Here is a 21,178-nt window from a genome sequence, read left to right as displayed (position 1 = left end):
TCTGAAATAAATAAAGTGTCATGATTATATTAAATGCAATTTTTTTAATTGTCTAGTAGGCCTATATAATATATTATATTTATTAATACTGTATAATAAAAATAGAAATATAATTTCTGACTTAAATACAGTATAAGTTATTACAATAGCACGTGTCTTTCATTATGAAAGTGTTTTTCATAAATACTGCTGGTTGGCTATTATAGACTGCCCTATAACAAATATTAATACAGATATTATAAAATAAAAATAATATAATGCCTAAGTAATAACTAATATCAACTGTTATTGTATCTCTGGTTTACCATAATCTAGTATTTAAGTGTACTATATACTGTATTTAAGCCTGTTTATAGCCTTGTCAGGCGCGCGCCTATGCTTTAACATAGGCACGTCTATTCTACTGTGCAAAAATAGCCCAAATTCAGGCAAATATTACTCTAGTAAAATAATTGTTGCTCTCTAGTTTTAATTAAAATTAAATGCATTGATATCTAAATAAGATGATATGATACTCGCCATATCTGGGAAAACTTCAGATTAATTACAATTTAACATTTTAGTTGACTCATTTTACTTCAGAAATTCCCGTAGTAAAAAGGTCTATTTGTTGTCATTTGTATTGCTATCTTTGAAATGCTGTAATATTTTAAATATTGTGTCAAAAATGTTTAAACTTAAAAATTCTTGTAGAATATAATGTAAAAAATTAAAATACTACTTTACTCAAAATTCTGAATGAATATTTGTCACAATTTTTAACGTCTTTTTGTGTTTAGAACGATCATTCTCTTGCCGCGTCGACGTAAAAACTTTCGTGCGAAAACTTTCAAATCTCACGCTTGGTTGATTCCGACGCCCTCTATAGTTTGGCTTTGCCAGTAAACTTCCTATTTTTGCATTGCGGCGAACATACGTGCAGCTCGTGGAAAATGAAGTTAGGATTCCATCATTTCAACAACAAAAAATATTCAAAATATCCTGCCAGTTTGCGTACAAGAATATAACCTGCTTAGTTTTTAATACGAGTACTGCTTTCTATACACATAACTTTGATTTCTGCAAAAAAAAAAAAAAATCTCTGTAATAATGTACTTTAATTACTGTAATAATCTAGGCGTAGATTATGTTGACCGGGCCAGTGACAGGACGATCGACTGTACTACCATAAGTCCTCTAGGTGGATACAATTTATTTCTTGTCTACAAAGTGTACAGTAGTATGCTAATTAGGTAGTTGGAGTAGTTTGGAGAGATACATCTATTTATAAGAGAGTACTGTATATATCAAACTATCTGTGTTGGCCGCCTTTGTATTTTTATATAGGTACCATGTATTGGGATGCAATTTAACAGTTATGAATAAAAAATCTCTATATGATGCTTTAGTGCATTTTTCAGCTGTGAAATATAAAATTGTTAATTGAAAAAGAAAATTTAGGGTGATCATCCCAGTATTTACAGTCTAAATTTGATACTTTATGCAACAATAGGCATAAAACGATTTACTGTACTTATGTGTTGGACCATACTGTAATGTGGCCCAGGTTGACGGGCCAGGAATGATGGTAGTGCCAGTATATCGTTTACTGTAGTTTAGCCTCAAGGCAATACCATGTAGCTGGAGTACCTTGGAGAAATACAGTAGAGATTTATGAGACTTGGTGTGTGATGATTCAGTATGATAATTTCTCCTGTGAAAGAAAAAATTGTTGAACTATGAAGAAAATATTGTAAAATATAACAAGAAAATTATACTATAGTATAATTAAGGGGTAACCGTATAATATATAATAATGCAATGGCAATTACTAATATTATGTATACAATACTACATTTAAATTCATATATTATTTTATTATGATAAGGAAATCTGTTTTAGAATGAGAAAAAGCCGCCCCAACCCAGCTATCAATAAAGCTACAGTATAAACAGAATGAATAGACCATTATTGTAACCGGTCTGGGTATAGGGGTAGTAACAAAGTGCGAGGCAGGGAAGGCATGCGAGGCAAGTCAGAAATTTATGCGAGGCATCGTTTTACCATCATCAAAAAATGCGAGGCATCATTTTATCATTTCTCAAAATTGCAAGGCAGGAAATCACCGAAATTGAAGTAGCCTAGGCCTAGGCCCGCTAGGCCAGTTTCCTTTTGCACCTGCCTTGTATTTTAACCAACTTTATCCTGAATACCACAGCAGAATTAGTAGGCCTACTTTAATGAAGAAAAATCACATAAAAGTAACAATAAATCCATTAAATTGGTGATTTTACAGACGTTGTTTTTCTCGCATTTCGCACACTCAATGTTCAATATTTTGGTTTCTATGGAACGCCAAAAGAGCAAAATTAATTAGAGGGCTAAAAACTCTGTGGAATCCATTTATATTTAACGCATTATTTGGTGAAAATCAAGTACAATTTCAATAGATTTTGTCACTGTCAGTAAGGAAAAATGTTACTGTTCACCGGTGTACTGTTGATAATGTACACGGTTTCGGTAACCTTTTAAAGAATAAAATAGAAAAATTCATCATAATATCCTTAGTAGGATGTCCTATGTCTAGACTAGGTAGTGATGTTGATTTAGGATCGATTATTATTCTTTGAAAATAGAACAGTATCAGCAGTAACATATTACAGCATTTTTATTGACAAATTAACAAATATATTGAAATAAAAGGGTGTCACGAAAGCTCAGACCACGAAAGCTCAGACCCCCTAAGACCTAAGATCACGAAAGCAAAGACCCAACACCTAAGATTACAAATACTAAGATATACTACAGCTTAAAAACAATACTTGTTTATCCATACATAATTTTAAACACAGTAGGTTTCATTTATTACCATAAATATAATTTAATACTACCGCAAAACATAGATAAACTCACATTATTTTCGCCCGTTGAGTAAATGTATATTTTTTCTTTACAACAAACTTGACGGGTTGTTTGTTGGTATATATTTACTCCATTGTGTTGGTTTAGAGGATGTTTTTCTTACGCACCTGCCTTTCTTGTATTTTGACTCCAAATTTGTTGACTAACTTTATCCTGAACACCACACTTTAAAATTAGGACTTATAAGTACTTTCAGAAGGAGAAACACATAATAACAAATAAATAAATCCTTTAAATTGATGATTTTACAGATGTGTTTCTTTGTACTGTATACTGATTACTGTAATGACAATGTAACTCCTCGAGCTCCCCCCATGCTCAATGTTTTTGTTTCTATGGAGCGCCAAAAGAGCAACAATAATAGTACAAGTATAAAAACAGAAAGAAAACGAAACAAAAAAATTTATCATGATTTTTAAATTAAAATTTATTTGCCAGTATTTATTTCTTCGTACTTGCATGATTATACTATTATCATTACAATTTTAATTTTACATTGTTCCATCCACACTCTAGATGGACTCCACAGAGTTTTCAGCCCTCTATATAATTTTTGCTCTTTTGACGTTCCATAGAAACAAAAACATTGAACATGGCCCATGGGGTAGGCCTACTGTACTGTAGGCTAGTCATTTTGTGTGCGAGAAAAACGTCTGTAAAATCATCAATTTAAAAATGTATTTGTTACTTTTTATGTGATTCTTTTTCATGAAAGTGCCAATTCTAAGGTGTGGTATTCAGAATAAATGTTGGGAGTTAAAATACAAGGCAGGTGCGAAAGATAAATATTTGTAATCTTAGGTCTTGGGTCTTAGCTTTCGTGATCTTAGGTCTTAGGGGGTCTTCGCTTTCGTGGTCTGAGCTTTCGTGACACCCCTCGCATGCCTCGCACTTTTGGAAATGATAAAATGATGCCTCGCACAAATATTTGGCATGCCTCGCGTGCCTCGCTGCCTCGCACTTTGTCAACACTCAGAAGCTAACAGGATAAAGTAGTAGCTGTCATGAGTGTATCCGAATGTGTACAGTTAAAATAAAAAAGAATTAGCCATGTTAGCCATTCACATGATAAAATATGAGCTACTGCCTGGGCCAACTTAGAGATTGAAGTTGCTGTTGCAGTGTTTTCGTTTTGTATAAAGTGGAATTTGTTGTCCCTTCACGCGCTTTAATGTGTTATAGTAAAATGGTTGGGTTAGGCCTACTGTCTGGTGGGAAAATGGCTCAATGGTATTTTCGTATATCCCAAGAGTAACTAGACATGAAACTCGTCACTTTGACGAGTTAGTTATCCGCACCACGACAAACGCCACGTGCACGTCATACGTTGGAATATTGCACACAGATAAAGATTATGGCATTATGACAAGAACTGAAGAATATGATATGCTGTTAGTGCTGAATTCTGTCAATTTTGTGTCATATAGTATATACATGCAAACACTACAGTATAATCTGTATACATATTACATACAGTGTAGAATAGGTGAAATTACGGGACCCGCCATTTATTCCAATTTTTAACATGGCAACGGTATCAAAATGAAACACTTAGATAGCAATTTCAGAAGGAAATTATCTTAGGAACAACACATTAACGTGTAGAAGAAATTTGAATACGTAAAATATAGATGCGCACCCTTTTAAATGTGATGAACTATTACGCAAAATATGAAAATAGAACTTTTTTTATTCAACTGGCCATATGATGACGTCACAACATCCGATTGGCAAAATGTTTACATGAATTCGTATCTAAAATCCAATAGCTTCCAGAAAACGTTTTAATCGTGATTATCACATTTTATTCTTACGAGCTATTACAGAATAAAATTTACTGTAAAGATGAAATTAATGACCCACGTAATTGAAATTTTTAAGCATGATGACGTCATAAAAATTAAAATATTTTTATCTCATGCTAAAGAAAGTTGATTGACCTACACAATATATAAATGTAGGAGAAAAAGGAATACAGATAAGCGTGATGCGCTCCATTGAATGTGATGAGCAATAACGAAAGAGACAAAAATCCTATATTTTACATTCGTGTGGCCATACGATGACGTCGCAATGTTTTTTTAGCTTTATCGATGCATGATCCGTTATCTACAACTCATCAACTTCTAGATTTTGTAATAAAAATAAACGGTTTACGGTTTACTTTAGAAACTATGACTGTTTAAAAAAAGACAAAATTTTGACGATTTTTTAAGCTTTTTAGTCGCGTGGAAGCGACTCTATAGTTCACTATGTCGGTCGGTCGGTCTGTCTGTCTGTCTGTCGGTCTGTCTGTCTGTCTGTCGGTCCGGTATCACTATGCGTTTTATCGCTTTCTGACCTTATCTTTATATCAGTTTAATCTAGCTAGGTCAATTTTTCACAGTATATTCCTTATGGCCAGGAATCAATGTGGTTATGTTTTCACGGTGCGCAATAAAAAGGTACGCGGTCTACGCACGATTTAACGAAATCACGTTTGTAATCATATCTTCACAACCATGAATCACAATTAAATAAAATTTGGTACTCATAAATTTCTGGGCATAAATCATCATATGGCAAAACAATTACGTGCGTAGCGCATGTAACGCATGCGTACGCGCGCTTAACATTCTCAAAATTTATTTTCGATGAATAAAAAGTACATTTCAGGCAATTTTAAGCGTTTACAAAATTGCCATGAGTGCGTATATTTTTGCGCGCGCACTGCGCGTTAAATGTTATTGCACACTCTTTTTGCCCGATTTCTGTTTTCTTGATTTACTTTTCAACTCGAAATTACGTTATACGAGCACGTCGAAAGTGACGGGCTACGCACGTGTAAATTTAAAAAAATCAATGTTTTTAAACATTTCAACATTTTTAAACATGTTCAGTAATTTCGGTCAGTATAGTTCACTATGTCGGTCGGTCGGTCTCTCTGTCTGTCTGTCTGTCTGTCGGTCCGGTATCACTATGCATTGTAGCACGCGACTTAATGGCTGTTGGCCTTGTTCATAAAAAACGCGCATGAAATGTTTAATTCAACGTGTTCGTATGGCGTTATTTAAATTGGAAAAGGTCTAAATTGTTTTCAAAATTACTAGGAAAGGCTTGAAAAATATAATTCAAGAGAAAAAAATATGCTACGTGCGCACCGCGTGCGTAAAAAAATGCGCGCCCGTGGGAATTATTGACATGCTCAAAATGACAAGAAACGCATAAAAAGTTGATTAGAAATTAATTTTGAAATTTTAAATGCGCGTGCGCGCGTAACTTCTTGTGAAACATGCCATTTTTAATCCGTAGAAAGTTTACCCCTGATATGACTTAAATTTTGTCAAAGTGTCAATACTAAATGACTTTTGGTTTTTAATCTATGATCAATCATTGAAATTCATAAAATTGCGCGTAAGTCACGTTGCGCAACTATGACGTCATTCAAAAATAGGAGGTGCACAACTTCACGTAAATGCCCATATGTCAAAGTTATGAAATGTTATGTTTACCCATTTTAGAGAAACACGATCCCCAAAAAGGAAGGATGGAAAGAAGAATAATACAGAAAAAAAACTGTTGATCTCATACAATAACAAGGAGTTATCCGCTTGGTATACCAAGCGGATAACTAATAATACAGAAAAAAACTGTTGATCTCATACAATAACAAGGAGTTATCCGCTTGGTATACCAAGCGGATAACTAATAATACAGAAAAAAACTGTTGACTGATTACCTCCATTCTTTAACATTTACATATTTACAATAATATGTAAACTGAGTCCTTGTTTAAAATGTTTAATAGATTGAAAGAATTGCAATGTATACCTAATGAGTGGAATAAAGGTACAATAATACCATTGTTTAAAAAAGGGGATGTAAAAAATCTAAACAACTATAGAGGCATAACATTAAACTCTTGTGTATCGAAAGTCTACAATAGGATAATCGCCCAAACAGTGTCAAGTTTTATTGAGGAATATGATTTATTAGATGAAGTACAAGGAGGTTTTCGTAAGAATAGGCGTTGTGAAAGACCATGTCTTTACCCTTAAAAGCATAATCACAACCAGAAAAGCTGAAGGTAAAAAAACTTACTTTGCTTTCATAGACTTCAAAAAAGCATTTGTCACTGTTTGGAGAGATGGCCTTATTCAGGCTATCAACAATATAGGTATCAAAGGAAGTTTACTTAATATAATTAAGAATCTTTATCTGAATGTACAATGTAAAGTAGCATTTGGAGACACTGTTACAGATTATTTTGGTATTGACGAAGGTGTAAAGCAAGGATGTACTATCACCCTTATTGTTTTCAATATTCATTAACGAACTGTATAAAAATGATTAAATGTAAGAACTTGGGTGTAAATATATGTAATACAAAAATATTGGTAACAGCTGTGCATTCTGCCAATGTACAAATATTCTCTTCCAAAATGGACTTCTATAACGTATAAATACGGATATTGCATACGATGAAATGGGACTCAATTTTAATTTAGTGGCAGAAACAACATTTAGTATTAAATAGTGTGTTGCCCGGGTCACTAGGGCAACACCCTTGGGTCTCGCCCTTGCACAGATTACAAAATCACAAAACATGAAAAACCGTTCAGGCGTTATAGGTTGTGTCGTACTTTTTATTATCCATGGCATTGACTGTATACTGTTTTAATAATGTAAACTGTTTTATTGCGGTAAGGCGATTGAGTGTTATGTGAGATGCGTTAGGAGAATTTATAGGTTGCAGTTGAAATTAGTAGTATTACGTACTGAATTAGAAATTATTATATTAATAAAATAATAGGCAAATAAAGATTCTTGATAGTTAAAATATTCACTGAAAACTGCAAAAGTAAAAGAAGAAAGATGGTATAATTAGTTTATCTTGGATAAGTTAACTTTTGGAATTTTCTATATTTTAAATCTGATTATCAAATTAAATTTGCTCCTGCAAATGTAAATTGACTCCAAAGTAAGGTTAATCTAGGCATATCTTATTCGTTAATTATTATTTTAATACGTATGACAAAACTACTATATCAACAATTTTTATTGAGTACCAATCATTAAAAGGAATTTGTACAAGGGGGCTTTTACTTAGACTTGCCCCAAGTCTGTATTTATTGTCTTTTTTTTTATTTATTTGTTTTTATTTCGACTGCGATTTTTGTCTGAAAATACAGACTTGTGAAACACGTATAGAAATCGATTTGCAAACCGCAAACATCCGATAAGAATGACGTAGGTTATCATACCGTATTTGGCTATATGGGGCGGGCGGTATGTAAATATGGATTTCGAATCAACCAATGATCATTTCAAAATGAAAAAGATCGAGACTGAACAACTGTTGAAATATAAAATCGTGTTGCCAAGTTGTTTTGTTTATTAATTGTTTAGTCCTGGCCTAGGCCTCCTTAGGGCTACTCAACTCGTACGTATTACCTTCCAAATAAAACGCCAATATTTAGGTACATACCACCACCGACCGGCACACATATAACTGGGCTACACCACCACACAGAACAGGACAGGGTCTGGGTGGGAATTAAATAAAATTTTATCTGCATAATAAATGATCCATTCAATGTTTAATTTGGCGGAGAAGCTAGCCTATCATATCAAGACGAGTTTTCATGTTCTTGGGAAAAATCTCATCAAATGTTTACCAGACTACTAGGCATATAAAATCATGTTTAGCCCTCAGAAACTTTCATCAATGTACCCAAGTACACATTGTCTAAACGTAACATAGCGCATGCGCATCGTCTTAGATGTTGAGTCTTTGAAATTCTGAAATATGAATATTAAAACGACGTACGAGTGAGTCGCCAATGGCATGCGGCTGAAACTAGTCAACTGGATAAGTTTGCTGTCAAGTTTTTTTTTTTTGGTAGGGAGAGGGCGGGTGGAAAAAAGTTTTTTTTTTTTTTTTTTTTTTTTTTTTAATGTTAATTTCTCTGTTAATTGCTCGCGAATTTGAGAGTAACAAAACACACTGAATAAAACAACGAGCTCAAACATCTATTCATAATTTGTTTCACACTTTAATTCTGTTTTGGGCGCGTTAGGCCCCGTGTCTAAACTAGCCTATAGGCTAGGCCTACTACACAGTAGGTCGTTGTTAGCAGGCCTAATTAAATATTTTTATTTTTAGAAGTTAGTGTACCGTATATTTCGGTGTATATAAAGTCGCACCTGTGTATAATAAGACGCACCCGACCCCTAACTGAGAGTAAAATATCGGTATTTTGTATATCGTCGATGTATAAGACGGCCGCGCCCAGCCTCAACAAGAAGGGAAGTCCCCCATTCCGTCAGTTCTTTCTAACTTGTTATGAATGAGTTTCGCACCCGCAACATCGAGTGCATGACCGCACGTGTGTGTGGGCTAGCCTCGCTCGATCCTTTTATCGAGAGGCGCACGTTTTCACGGACAATCGTATTCGATTAGTATCTATGTATCCGGGTATGTATCCTAGAAGTGTGTACGGTAGGTCTATGCTATAATCAACTGGAGAATATACTAGTCGAATACTGTGTACACAATGTGGTTGCCAAAAGGAGGGCTCGCTCGCGCTGGGGGTACGACGGTCGTGCGTATAACTATAATACTATTCCAATCGTAAACGTTTTCAAATGAAATTTTATCGGAGCGCCTAAAACAGCTCCATAATAAACAAACCTTTTCATCATATTTAGTACAAAATCACGCTAAAATGCCTTGAAAACTAGCAGGTTGCTGTTACGCTAGTACACTGTAGCTAGGCTAGGCCTACTCTTTAGACTTTAGTAATACTAATAGGCCTACAGTAGGCCTTACCTTAAAAAGCCCAGGCCTAGCCAACGAGGTGGCGATATCTGTGTGTTGAGGCATTTATGTTCGGTGTATAAGACGCACCCTTAATTTAGAGGTTAAATTTGCGTGTCAAAAGTGCGATTATACACCGAAATATACGCTACGTTATTATTTTTATTGTTTCATTCTCGCACACTCGATTTTTACACCTTTTCGGCCAAAAAAAATCATTAAAAAAACTTTTTTTTAAAAAGCGCCCTCAACGTAAAAAAAAAACTTTTTCTTATTTCCGCCCCAAATTTTTGGCGAAATTAGGGGCGGCGGATGACAGCAAACAAACTATTTTTTTTTTTTGGCCTAACTTATGCACCAAGTATTCTTGGAGTCAAACCACGTGACTTATGCGTGTTTCCCCAGACGGAGTATCCAAACTAAAGTAATACACGTATGAAACTCCATATGTGCAAAAATATTTATATTTTTACAAAACTCAGTCTGGAGCCCAGACTAGCTTTTACTATGCATTGTGACAATACAAGACTCCTAAGCCTATAAAAAAAAACATTATATAACTATTTGTACACAAGTCACGCAATTCTATACAGACAATGCTTATCAATAAGTTTAACTTTTCCAAAGAGTAGTTTTACACCATAGTGAATCCACTTTACATTTCAAAAAGGCGTTTCAAGCACGTCAGAAATTGTGTATTCATGGGCACGGTTTGGTAGTAAATTTTGTTCACAAATGTTTACTTACGAATTTCGGCTCCGCCTGTCCGCGATTTACTAAAATACCACGACGCAAATATATATCTGAAGTTAACAACATAATGAAATTAAGATTGAAAATAAATCCAAAATAATTGTGTGTAAGAATAGTAAAATGTCTCAATGTATTTAATATAAACTAGATTTGAACTCGTCACGATGACGAGTTAGGCTATCGCGCAACGCATCGTAATAATACATTATGCTATTTATTAGGCTTAGCCTACAGTAAGCTGCACCACAACTATTGCACAAACAGCATAGCATCGATTAAAATCGTTCAACAAGCGTCAACAGTTGACTGTATTGGCAAAACGGTTTAGTTGACGGTTAGTTTTTATTTTAAACCACTCACGTTTATGTAATTGTTTGAATATGATGACATTTTCAAATTAAAAATAAAGTTCATGTGTCTGAAGGAGAATGTTTTAAGTAATAACATTATTGAAAATTGGAATAAAATTGATAACGTTTACGCGATATGCGCTCTATTGAATGTGACGAACTGTGTCGAAAGAGATAAAAATCCAATTTTTTAAATTCAGCTGGCCATATGATGACGTCATAACATATTTATGATCTAAATTTCACATGAATTCATATCTACAACTCATTGCGCTTTATAATAAGTTAAAAAATAGGGGGTCACCAGCCATCCTGAAGAGCTATAATCGATTCAAAATAGGTATATTTTTACACAAATTTGCATAAAATTATCCATTTTCAGGCGCACGATTTTTAAAGTTTGACGTGCACGTGTGTCATTATTTTACATTCATAATTCATCAAATATGAAAGAAATATACCACAAAAATACTTAGAACATTAATCAAGCGCAAAAACGTGCTTTCTAGGCTGCATAAGGGCTAAGTTGGCAAAAGCGCGGGCGCAACGCAATTTGTTTTTAATGCAAGGCTAGGTCTGCGGGATGGTTTCTTCTTAGTTGCTATGGCAACAGGGATAGTGTTGAAAAGGCGACTGGATGTACCTTTCTGATGGTTATGTTTAGGGTGATCCCTTAATGCTTACATTAGTTGTATTTTGTACTTTTTAATAGTTTTATAGATTTCGTAGATTGTCAGTTATAGTTTTTTCCTTCATAGGTATTAAAGTTTAACAGTAGAAATTCACAGATGTTTCTCATTGTGCTGCATCCATAGGCTCACAGCTCTGTAAGTTTATGTCATAATATAAAAGATAATGTATGTAAACAACAAACTATGAACAATTTAAACAATAATATAGCATATATAATCATATTCATATGATAGCAAGGTTTAAAGTATTTCATATGTACTACTGTATTTGAATATCGATTTGAAGGAATTATACTTTCTGTTATTTTCAGTTATCATACGTACCATACACACATATTCAATCATTGAATAAAACGGTTATACTTAACGGAGCATTTCTAAGCTGTTTAATTTTGTGTCCGTGAAAACCACCGTTTTTTTAGATCTGTTGCGGACAAAAAATGAGGAGAAAAAATGAAATCTTTGACAATAACAATAGGCTATCGCTCTCCCATTTCTAGTATATCGCGTTGCATTGTAGTGATAAATAATGTGTTATTATCATATAATCGTTAGAAAAAATCAAGAAAACTTGACTTATTTTCTATTTTGATTTATGTTAAATGGTATTTTATAGTCAAAAAGTGCAAAATCATATTTGAATTTGTAATATAAATCAGCTAACATTGATACCGGTAAAGTGGAAAAGGCTTTAAATATCTTATCATTATCTGAGCTATACGTAGCATGTGATTTGGAAGGTTCTGGAAAACCTACACTTGTCACATTTGAAAGTGTTAAAATATATTTAGCATCGTTTGTCATATCCTCAAAATGTCCAATGACGTCATAGTGGATATCGCACGAACCGCAGACCTTATACATCTCACTCCAATGAATGTTGCCTACGTTAGAGACTACCATATTAATAAAATCAACAAATTCCACGTCTTCAGTTGCATTTCTATCCCATCTATAGTGACCCTTAATTTTGTTTACATATTTCTCAGTACCTCGTCGTTGGTATTTTCCATCTTTCTTCTTCATTTTGTCAATAAATGCTGATAAAAGTCGTGTGAACGGGTGTCTAACGAACATAAATTTAGTGTAGTTAGCCAAAATGTATTTCTGTTTACTCAATGGGAATGCACCTAGACGGGGTACATGTTTCTTCCACGCACGGCTAACCTGGTATGCGGTAAGTTTCATCACTTGTGTGTAGTTCATATATTCCGATAGTACCAACATTATTCGACACCAACTTACACTTCCGACTTTCGGAGTTTGACAGAAGACAATCTTGTGTTTCTCATTTACTAAGAGGTTTTCCAGCCAGACGTTTTCCATGCCGTAAACACATTTCGTTAGTATGCTTCGTTCGTTTTACATGAATTAACGAATATCTCTTCATGAACTCCTCAATACTTTCTAGTTGTTCTGTTGAATTAGCCTGATGATCAAAATAAAATTTACGTTAAAATAAAGGTTTAAGCTTGGTGCCTATATAGTATTTACAGCGCAACACAAGTCCGTATATACGCGCAACGCAAGAAATTTGACCAATCACGACATGGATGATTCACAACAATCGACTCATTATTTGTCAATTTACTGGCGTTCATGCTCTTAGGACCTTGTGTTGCGTATGGACGCGTTCCTGGTGCGGTGGTACGGTAAGATAGGCATGCAGTCCCGCCTACAGTATCATCAGTCTTAAGTTTTACCCGGGTAGCATTATTTTTTTTCCCATTAGGTTAAGGCAGAAACTATAAAGGGCCTGAATCTTCACATGAATATTCATGAGGTGACACAGGCAAACACTGGAAATAGTTTTCACGCGGTAACCGAAAATGATCTTTCGTCGTGCTGCTAGGGTAGCTGCATGCTGCCAAAACACTCACCAACCATGTAGCCGCACCTACGTACGTATAGTATTAACAATTGAGTGTAAATGAAATTGATTAAGAATTTGACACTAAAATGACGTACATGTCTCATGTTAGTCTAACATTGTACTTTCAGACATATCATGAATTATTTCCTATATATACATGGGAAAAATCTTTGGAACTTCTAATGCAAAAACAAAATAAATAAAAACGTTATAATAATTATATATATTTTTAGACGATGAATATTTATTATGATAATTATATATTTTATTACGAAACATAAAAGCGGTACCGTAACACTTTTACATAACATTTTACAACACAATTTATGATATTTTTGATTAGGTTCTTTGTCATTATCATTACAGTAAAAAACACACATACAAAAAAGTCTGCGTCGATCTTTCTAATACATAATGGTAATGCCGTTTGTAATTAACATCTGGCTAAATGTTTTAATATACTCTTTTGTGGTTAAATCGCCCACCTTTTATATCTATAGTGTCTTGTCAAGACGCTAGGGTATATTTCATCTCTTCTCAATAATCTATTATTGTATATAATACCCTAAAACACGTACTGCTATATCCACTTGTATTCATAGAAATTAGAACGCATTATGCCTATTGGTAACAAATACTCTATTAACTAATTATAAACTATCTAAACTAATTTCTTATTTCTTTTCAGAAACAACATGTTTACAATGATTTCAAAGAGGACTTTCACAAACATTCATTCCTTATAGTACGAACGCAACTGCAAGCGTATCAGCAACGCTCCATACCGAATACTGCTTTTGATTGGGACCAAAATAAAACGCGATGATCGATTTTACCATATTGAACACAAGACTATCGGGCCCTGCGCTAAGACGATCGGGCCCAACGATGAAGACGATCGCGACCACACATTCCGTCCGTGGTCTCGATCGACTGACAACCTCCGTACGCTACCACTCTTTACAAGCTATTAGGCCTACACAACTAAGCCCAACTAAGCTAGGCCTAGAAACGTCTACGAGAGAACTTTCGACGCGAGCTACTTAGGTAGTCCATTGTTTTTCACTTTTTATCATAATTAATCTTAATAGAACGCACATTTAAGACAAGAAATGACCTGGTTTAATGTTTTTAAAGTTATATTTTATGTATTATTTTTACGAAACGTAAATAAATGCAGGTATATGCCTATAGTACAGGCTATATGTGACATTTATCCTATGTAACCTTGAAAAAATTCTAATAAAAGGTCTTTTGGTATTTTCTTGTAGCTTTAGGTGTGAATAAATACCATAACATTTTTGCAGCCTTCTAGTTGCTGCGTTAGTGAGATATTGATGGTCAAAGGTCAGTGACCTTTTTGTGGCATTTGATGGCTCATAACTCCTCAACTCCTGGGTTTAAAAAGACAAATGTTGTGCCTACATCTATGTTTTAGTGGTCAAACAACAAAATAAAGTTTTTGCAAATTTCGGGTTACTTGTGCCATTGGTCAGATAGTCGGGTCAAAGGTCATTGACCTTTATTCATTAATAACTACTGCTAGTGTAGGACCTGAGTAAGATTTGTATGCATTCAATTTAGGAGAGTATATCTCAACTGTTATAGGATAATTTGACCCCAAGGAACAATATGGGATATGTGTCAAATTCGTTATCTGGGGCGAACATGCCCAAAATCGGGGTCAAAGGTTAGAAATGTGTGGTTCTTATATCTCGACAACCACTTGTCATACAGATTTGCTTTTGGTGTCAAATTGTTCAGAATATACATATTTATATTCAGTCTAACACAACTTTTACCCCAAAAAATGACCGGAAATGCTTTTACTGACCTTTGACCAAAAAATGACCAAAAAAACACATTTTCGGGTTAAATTATTCCATAAAATGTCAATGGACACACTGTATGGTATAAAATGAAAGCATATACAATATACTACCCATTGCTACCCAACTTGTATTAAACACTTTTAATTAGGAATATAACTTTATGGAAAATGTGCATAATTGACTTCAGTATTTAGAATTATTATTAATTTATCTTTATCAACTGGTACGACCTTTCCTGATGATTTGAAGTTGGGTCTAGTTACACTTATTTTAAAGACGCCTTCACATACTTGCATGGCAAATTTTCGATCTATTTCTAATGTCGCTTTCTTATCTAAGATCCTTGAGAAATGCGTTGCTTTAGATCTCATACATTTTCTTGACGACAATAATCTGTTCGACCCTCTTCAATCAGCATATAGAAAGCGCCACAGTACAGAGTCAGCCATTCTCAAGGTGCATAATGATATTATTTTAGCTCTGGATAAAGGTAATTGTCTTTTTTCTGTGTACCTCGACCTGTCGGCAGCTTCTGATACCATGGACTATTCCATTATTATTGCAAGACTCTCGTCTATTGGTATCCGTGGATCTGCTCTAAATTAGTTCAAGTCATATTTGTCTTCTAGGAAGCAGCAGGTCCAGATTGGTAGTGTCAAATCCACCTCTATCAACCTGAAATGCGGTGTTCCTCAAGGATCAATACTGGGTCCAGTATTGTTTTTAGTTTACACCTCGCCCATGAGTGATATCATTAAGAGACATTGTGTCCAATATCATGTGTACGCAGATGATACATCAGCTTTAATTCAGCAGAGTTTAATGAGGCGAAGTCGGTTATCGAAGCTTGTGTTGTTGATGTTCAGGATTGGCTAACTAAAAACATGCTCTTTTTAACCCTGGTAAAACAGAAATCTTATTTATTCATTCAAAACACTTCAAGAAATTGGCCATTGCTAGAAACATCAATCACATCATCGTTGGAGGTTAGATATATCGGAGTTGTATTTGACTCAGCAATGATTATGTCCAGACATATCAACAACATTAGTAAATCTGATACCTACCACCTTCGTAACATAAGATCAATTCGCAAATCCTTAACCCACTCCTCGCTTATTAAACTTGTCCATGCACTAATAACATCACGGTTAGACTACTGCAATGCCATTTTGTTTGGTCTACCAAATAAAGAACTTAATAAACTACAACTAATTCTTTTCTTTTTTATACCAAATATTTCATTACAACGCTAGAATTATTTCACCCAAAATAAACTTACATTAATTTATACTCATTTTTGTCTAAATTTAATAAAAATATATGCATATTTTCCAAAAATAACATCACATAATTAAATACAAGTTAGGTAGCATATTGTATGTGCTTTCCTTTGATACCAAATATGTCTTTTCAAACATTTGAATTATTTAATATCATAAATAAACCAAAATAAATTATCTGGTAATGTATACCCATTTTTGTCAAAAAGCAATAAAATATGCACATTTTTCACCAAAGTAGCATCATAATTACAGATTTGTATTACAAGTTGGATAGCAATGGATAGAATATTGTATGGGCTTTTATTTGATACCAAATAGTTCTTCCAAACACTTATTTAAAATTATTTAACATTATATAAATAAGCACAACAATTACACTACTAAATATTCATTTTTTGTATAAAAGTAATCAAATTAGGCACATTTTCCATAAGATTAGATTCCTAATTAAAAAATGTTCAATACAAGCTGGGTAGCAATGGGTAGCATATTGTATATGCTTTCATTTTATACCATACAGTGTGTCCATTGACATTTTATGGAATAATTTAACCCGAAAATGTGTTTTTTTGGTCATGTTTTGGTAAAAGGTCAGTAAAAGCATTTCCGATCATTTTTTGGGGTAAAAGTTGTGTTAGACTGAATATAAATATGTATATTCTGAACAATTTGACACCAAAAGCAAATCTGTATGACAAGTGGTTGTCGAGATATAAGAACCACACATTTCTAACCTTTGACCCCGATTTGGGCATGTTCGCCCCAGATAACGAATTTGACACATATCCCATATTGTTCCTTGGGGTCAAATTATCCTATAACAGTTGAGATATTCTCTCCTAAATTGAATGCATACAAATCTTACTCAGGTCCTACACTAGCAGTAGTTATTAATGAATAAAGGTCAATGACCTTTGACCCGACTATCTGACCAATGGCACAAGTAACCCGAAATTTGCAAAAACTTTATTTTGTTGTTTGACCACTAAAACATAGATGTAGAAACCACATTAGTCTTTTTAAACCCAAGAGTTGAGGAGTTATGAGCCATCAAATGCCACAAAAAGGTCACTGACCTTTGACCCTCAATATCTCACTAACGCAGCAACCAGAAGGCTGCAAAATTTTTTTGGTAATTATTGACACCTAAAGCTACAAGAAAATACCAAAAGACCTTTTATTAGAATTTTTTCAAGGTCAAACCATATATAGCCTCTACTACTAGTGTCTTTAACAACATCAAGAGAAAAAGAGTACAGTAAGTTACTGTCAGTAATTCTGATCTGCGAACGTGCATCAGGGAAGTGTGTTTGTTAAGTATGACGTCATGAGCTCAGGCAGGCATTATGAACATTCATTATTTTATTTTATTTTATTAAACATATTTAGGAAGGATAACATAATTCAGAAAAGAAAAGATCACAAAATTTCTGTTTTGAGATACATATACACGCCCTCTATAGTTTCTGCCATAACTTAATATGGGAAGAAAAATAAGGCACCTGGGTGCGATTTTTTTTTTGCTCAACGAAACTGCCAGCTAGCCAGAATACTGTTTTCTGATTGGATGTTGATGTCACGTGAGATGTTCAAATCACTCACGCATGCAGTTTGCCTCAGTAGTAGGTAATTCCCCCTCGCACTCTCCGACCGGTTGCGACTCGCACTGCTCTAGTCTAGCAATTCACGTGTTGTAGGAATCGTACATTTCAATGGCTCGCTGCCTGAGAGCAGCACGCTGCCTGAAACAACAGACAGAGGCTTACAATTTCCCGCATTTTTATCGTGTCGCCATCGTTGAAATGTTTTTTCGTAACATTTATTGCTCTTTTCTATATGTACAATGTTTGAGATAAAATAACTATAAATAAGAGCGGCTAAACCCAAAAAGCGGAAACTTGTGAAGGGTTTCTTGGAAGTATTTACTTTCCCTCGCCATGGAGTAATCTAATTAATTAATTAAATTTCCATGGAGGAATTCGCCTCTCTCAATGTTTATTTACGTTCCGCGTACGTTTCATGCATTAATTTCAAATTTCACGTGGAAAACCATGATTTATGCGAAGCGATAAGCAAGTCGCACCGCGGTAATCTTTTTAGGGCCTTCATGACGGCAACATCGGGTTGGCACGGTCAAAATACACTTTTGTCATCGTCATCCTTTTATATACTGACAAAAAAAGGCTCTATTCCTTTGGCAGAATTACAAGCAACAACTCATCTAAATATATATTTATAATTCACAGGGAAATAGTTTTTGTGATTATTTATTATCATTTTTTGAAAATTTTCAACAAATGATGTTGGATCATAAACAAAAACAAATTGACACCATCCAGACAAACGTTTTATCGCCAATGCGTGATTTCTTTATTATCCACGTTACGGTATTATCCACAACGATAATCGCTCTTATTTATAATTATTTTATCTCAAACATTGTACATAGAAAAGAGCAATACATGTTACGAAAAAACATTTCAACGATGGCGACACGATAAAAATTGTAAGCCTGTGTCTGTTGTGCAAGGAGCTAGTAGTTGAAATGGATTCCTACAACACGTAAATTGCTAGCCTAAAGTGCAGTGCGAGTCGCAACCGGTCGGAGAGTGCGAGAAGGAATTACCTACTGAGGCGAACTGCATGCGTGAGTGATTTGAACATCTCACGTGACATCAACATCCAATCAGAAAATAGTATTCTGGCTAGCTGGCAGTTTCGTTGAGCGTAAAAAATATCGCCACCCGCGAACGGTAAACGTAAGTTGATTTGGTGGTAAGAACCACGTACCAACCCAGCTTGGTCTCTACTAGGACGCAGCGAATGGACATAAGCCGTACGTAAATAAGCGAATTGACCAATAAAAGCGATGGATTGTCCATCCATACCATTGTGATTGGTATCCGCTTGCGTTGCAGCCACACGTCCTTTCTTGCATTGGGTACGTACGCAATGCAAGAAAGGACCAAGCTTACCTAACGTGCGGTTTGCGATGTTAGTGCAATATTCTGGTTACGGAGAACAAAACATAAAGATATATCTTGAATCGATGATTAGGCCTATATAGTAGGCCTATTTTAATATGTCTGTAAATAGTTGAATCCAATAATTGTTAGTTTAATTGTTAACTTACCACTAGATGAGTGTTGTTACTTAAGTGTACGTGTTTGAGCTTCGTTTTCCTGGTAATCGCCCAATCTATAAAAACAGTACAATTGTTTTTATGATTACTTTGCAATTATATTTTTGCCTCATGGATGAACTTAATCATAGAGGAATTAGGTAGATATGGAAAAAATTAAATGAAAAACTCACAAAATTGTTCTGTGTAAAATATTTCAAAACGAGATAGATGATAATGTTAATCATGTATAATGAAAGTAAATGTGTTATAACGATGTTTGTTATTCTCCAAGGCCCATCAATTTATCAACTTGTATTAAACCAAGGGCTCATAAATTTACCTACAAACTGGGAGATTGGAATGTTCCATTCATCGCAAATCAATACATTTGCATAAACGTATATTAAATCTATCAAAATAGTATTTTTTAAAGAAAATCGGCCTGTCTTCAACATTATGATACTGTTGTCGAGCTGTTCAACCGGTTTTCAGCTATTAACAACAATTATCGTAGGAGGAGATAGGAAAATGCGAAGTATCCTCGTATTATTGTGTGCAGGTATTTTTTCATGAGCACATCCATTAGACAGTGTATACCACGATCGGAAAACACCCCTATTTGGGGCAAATCGTTGAACCTAAATTCGTTTTAATTGTCAATAACTAATTATCTAACTCAATTTAATTAGTAAACAGGGTTACATCAGGTGGTTAAAATCAGTACCCAGATTCTAACCAACTTTATATACCATCGAGTAAACATTCTAGAAATAACACGCGATTTACCGAATTTTGCCCTTACGTAAATTTATATATAGACTAGATGGTACGCTCGCTTCGCTCGCGTACCATCTAGGTCGTGCCCACAGATGGTTCTCGAATACTAATAATGTCAGCGTTAAAAAAATGGCGATTTCAAATGTACGTACCGCAGGACAATAATACATGTCGTTTACAGGAACGAATAAACAGACACTGTGATTTATGTACTCAACTAAAATTAGCACCCTGGGAATTACTTCCGAAAAAGAAACTTGTCACAAAATGAGACCAATTGTTTAAACAAACTTAATTTGTGTTTTATATGTAACATTAGGGTTGAGGGATGGGGAAGAGGATGGTGCAAAGAAGAACAGTAAAACATTGCGATGTAATACTTTTTCTGAAACTATCACCGTCCTAGTCGATTGAAAAGTACAGTACGTGTAACGACACATCACTACGACGTGTATATGTTTATATAATGTATAACAATTTGTGAAAACCACCTCTATTCGGGGCAAATCATAAATTCGATTTAATCTTCAATAAATATTAAATTATCTAACTCAACTTAATTAGTAGGCCTAATGGTTTTCAATTGTTTTTTAGAGCCAATTCATACTTAAGTTGGTTCCTACCCTACCCACCAAAGTTGTTCTGCGTTTAGGGCATGTGATGCACCGTATGCCTATCCTCTACTGGCTTTACAACGCTACTCATGCCAGTGAGTGGGTGGTTTAACTGCAATAATAAAGAGTTGTACATAATATACGGCGACTGAAAACGCTAGCTCATTATCCGTTAAA

The 21,178-nt window shown here is 34.6% G+C and overlaps 1 protein-coding gene across 1 annotated transcript; it reads right to left on the bottom strand.

Annotated features, from left to right (window-relative positions):
* Nucleotides 1-11,881: 11,881 nt before the first annotated feature.
* LOC140045192 (carbohydrate sulfotransferase 11-like) lies at nucleotides 11,882-19,669 on the bottom strand. The gene is made up of 2 exons (XM_072089995.1): nucleotides 19,620-19,669; nucleotides 11,882-12,924 (listed from the first exon to the last, which is right to left on the bottom strand). Exon 2 carries the CDS (start codon nucleotides 12,819-12,821, stop codon nucleotides 12,072-12,074), a length of 750 nt encoding a protein of 249 aa, XP_071946096.1. The 5' UTR covers nucleotides 12,822-12,924; nucleotides 19,620-19,669; the 3' UTR covers nucleotides 11,882-12,071.
* Nucleotides 19,670-21,178: the final 1,509 nt, after the last annotated feature.

Source organism: Antedon mediterranea, chromosome 3 (assembly GCF_964355755.1).
Source record: "Antedon mediterranea chromosome 3, ecAntMedi1.1, whole genome shotgun sequence".
Classification (NCBI taxonomy): domain Eukaryota; kingdom Metazoa; phylum Echinodermata; class Crinoidea; order Comatulida; family Antedonidae; genus Antedon; species Antedon mediterranea.
The sequence above is the reverse complement of the archived record's forward strand: the minus strand, read 5'-3'. Positions and strand labels throughout refer to the sequence as shown.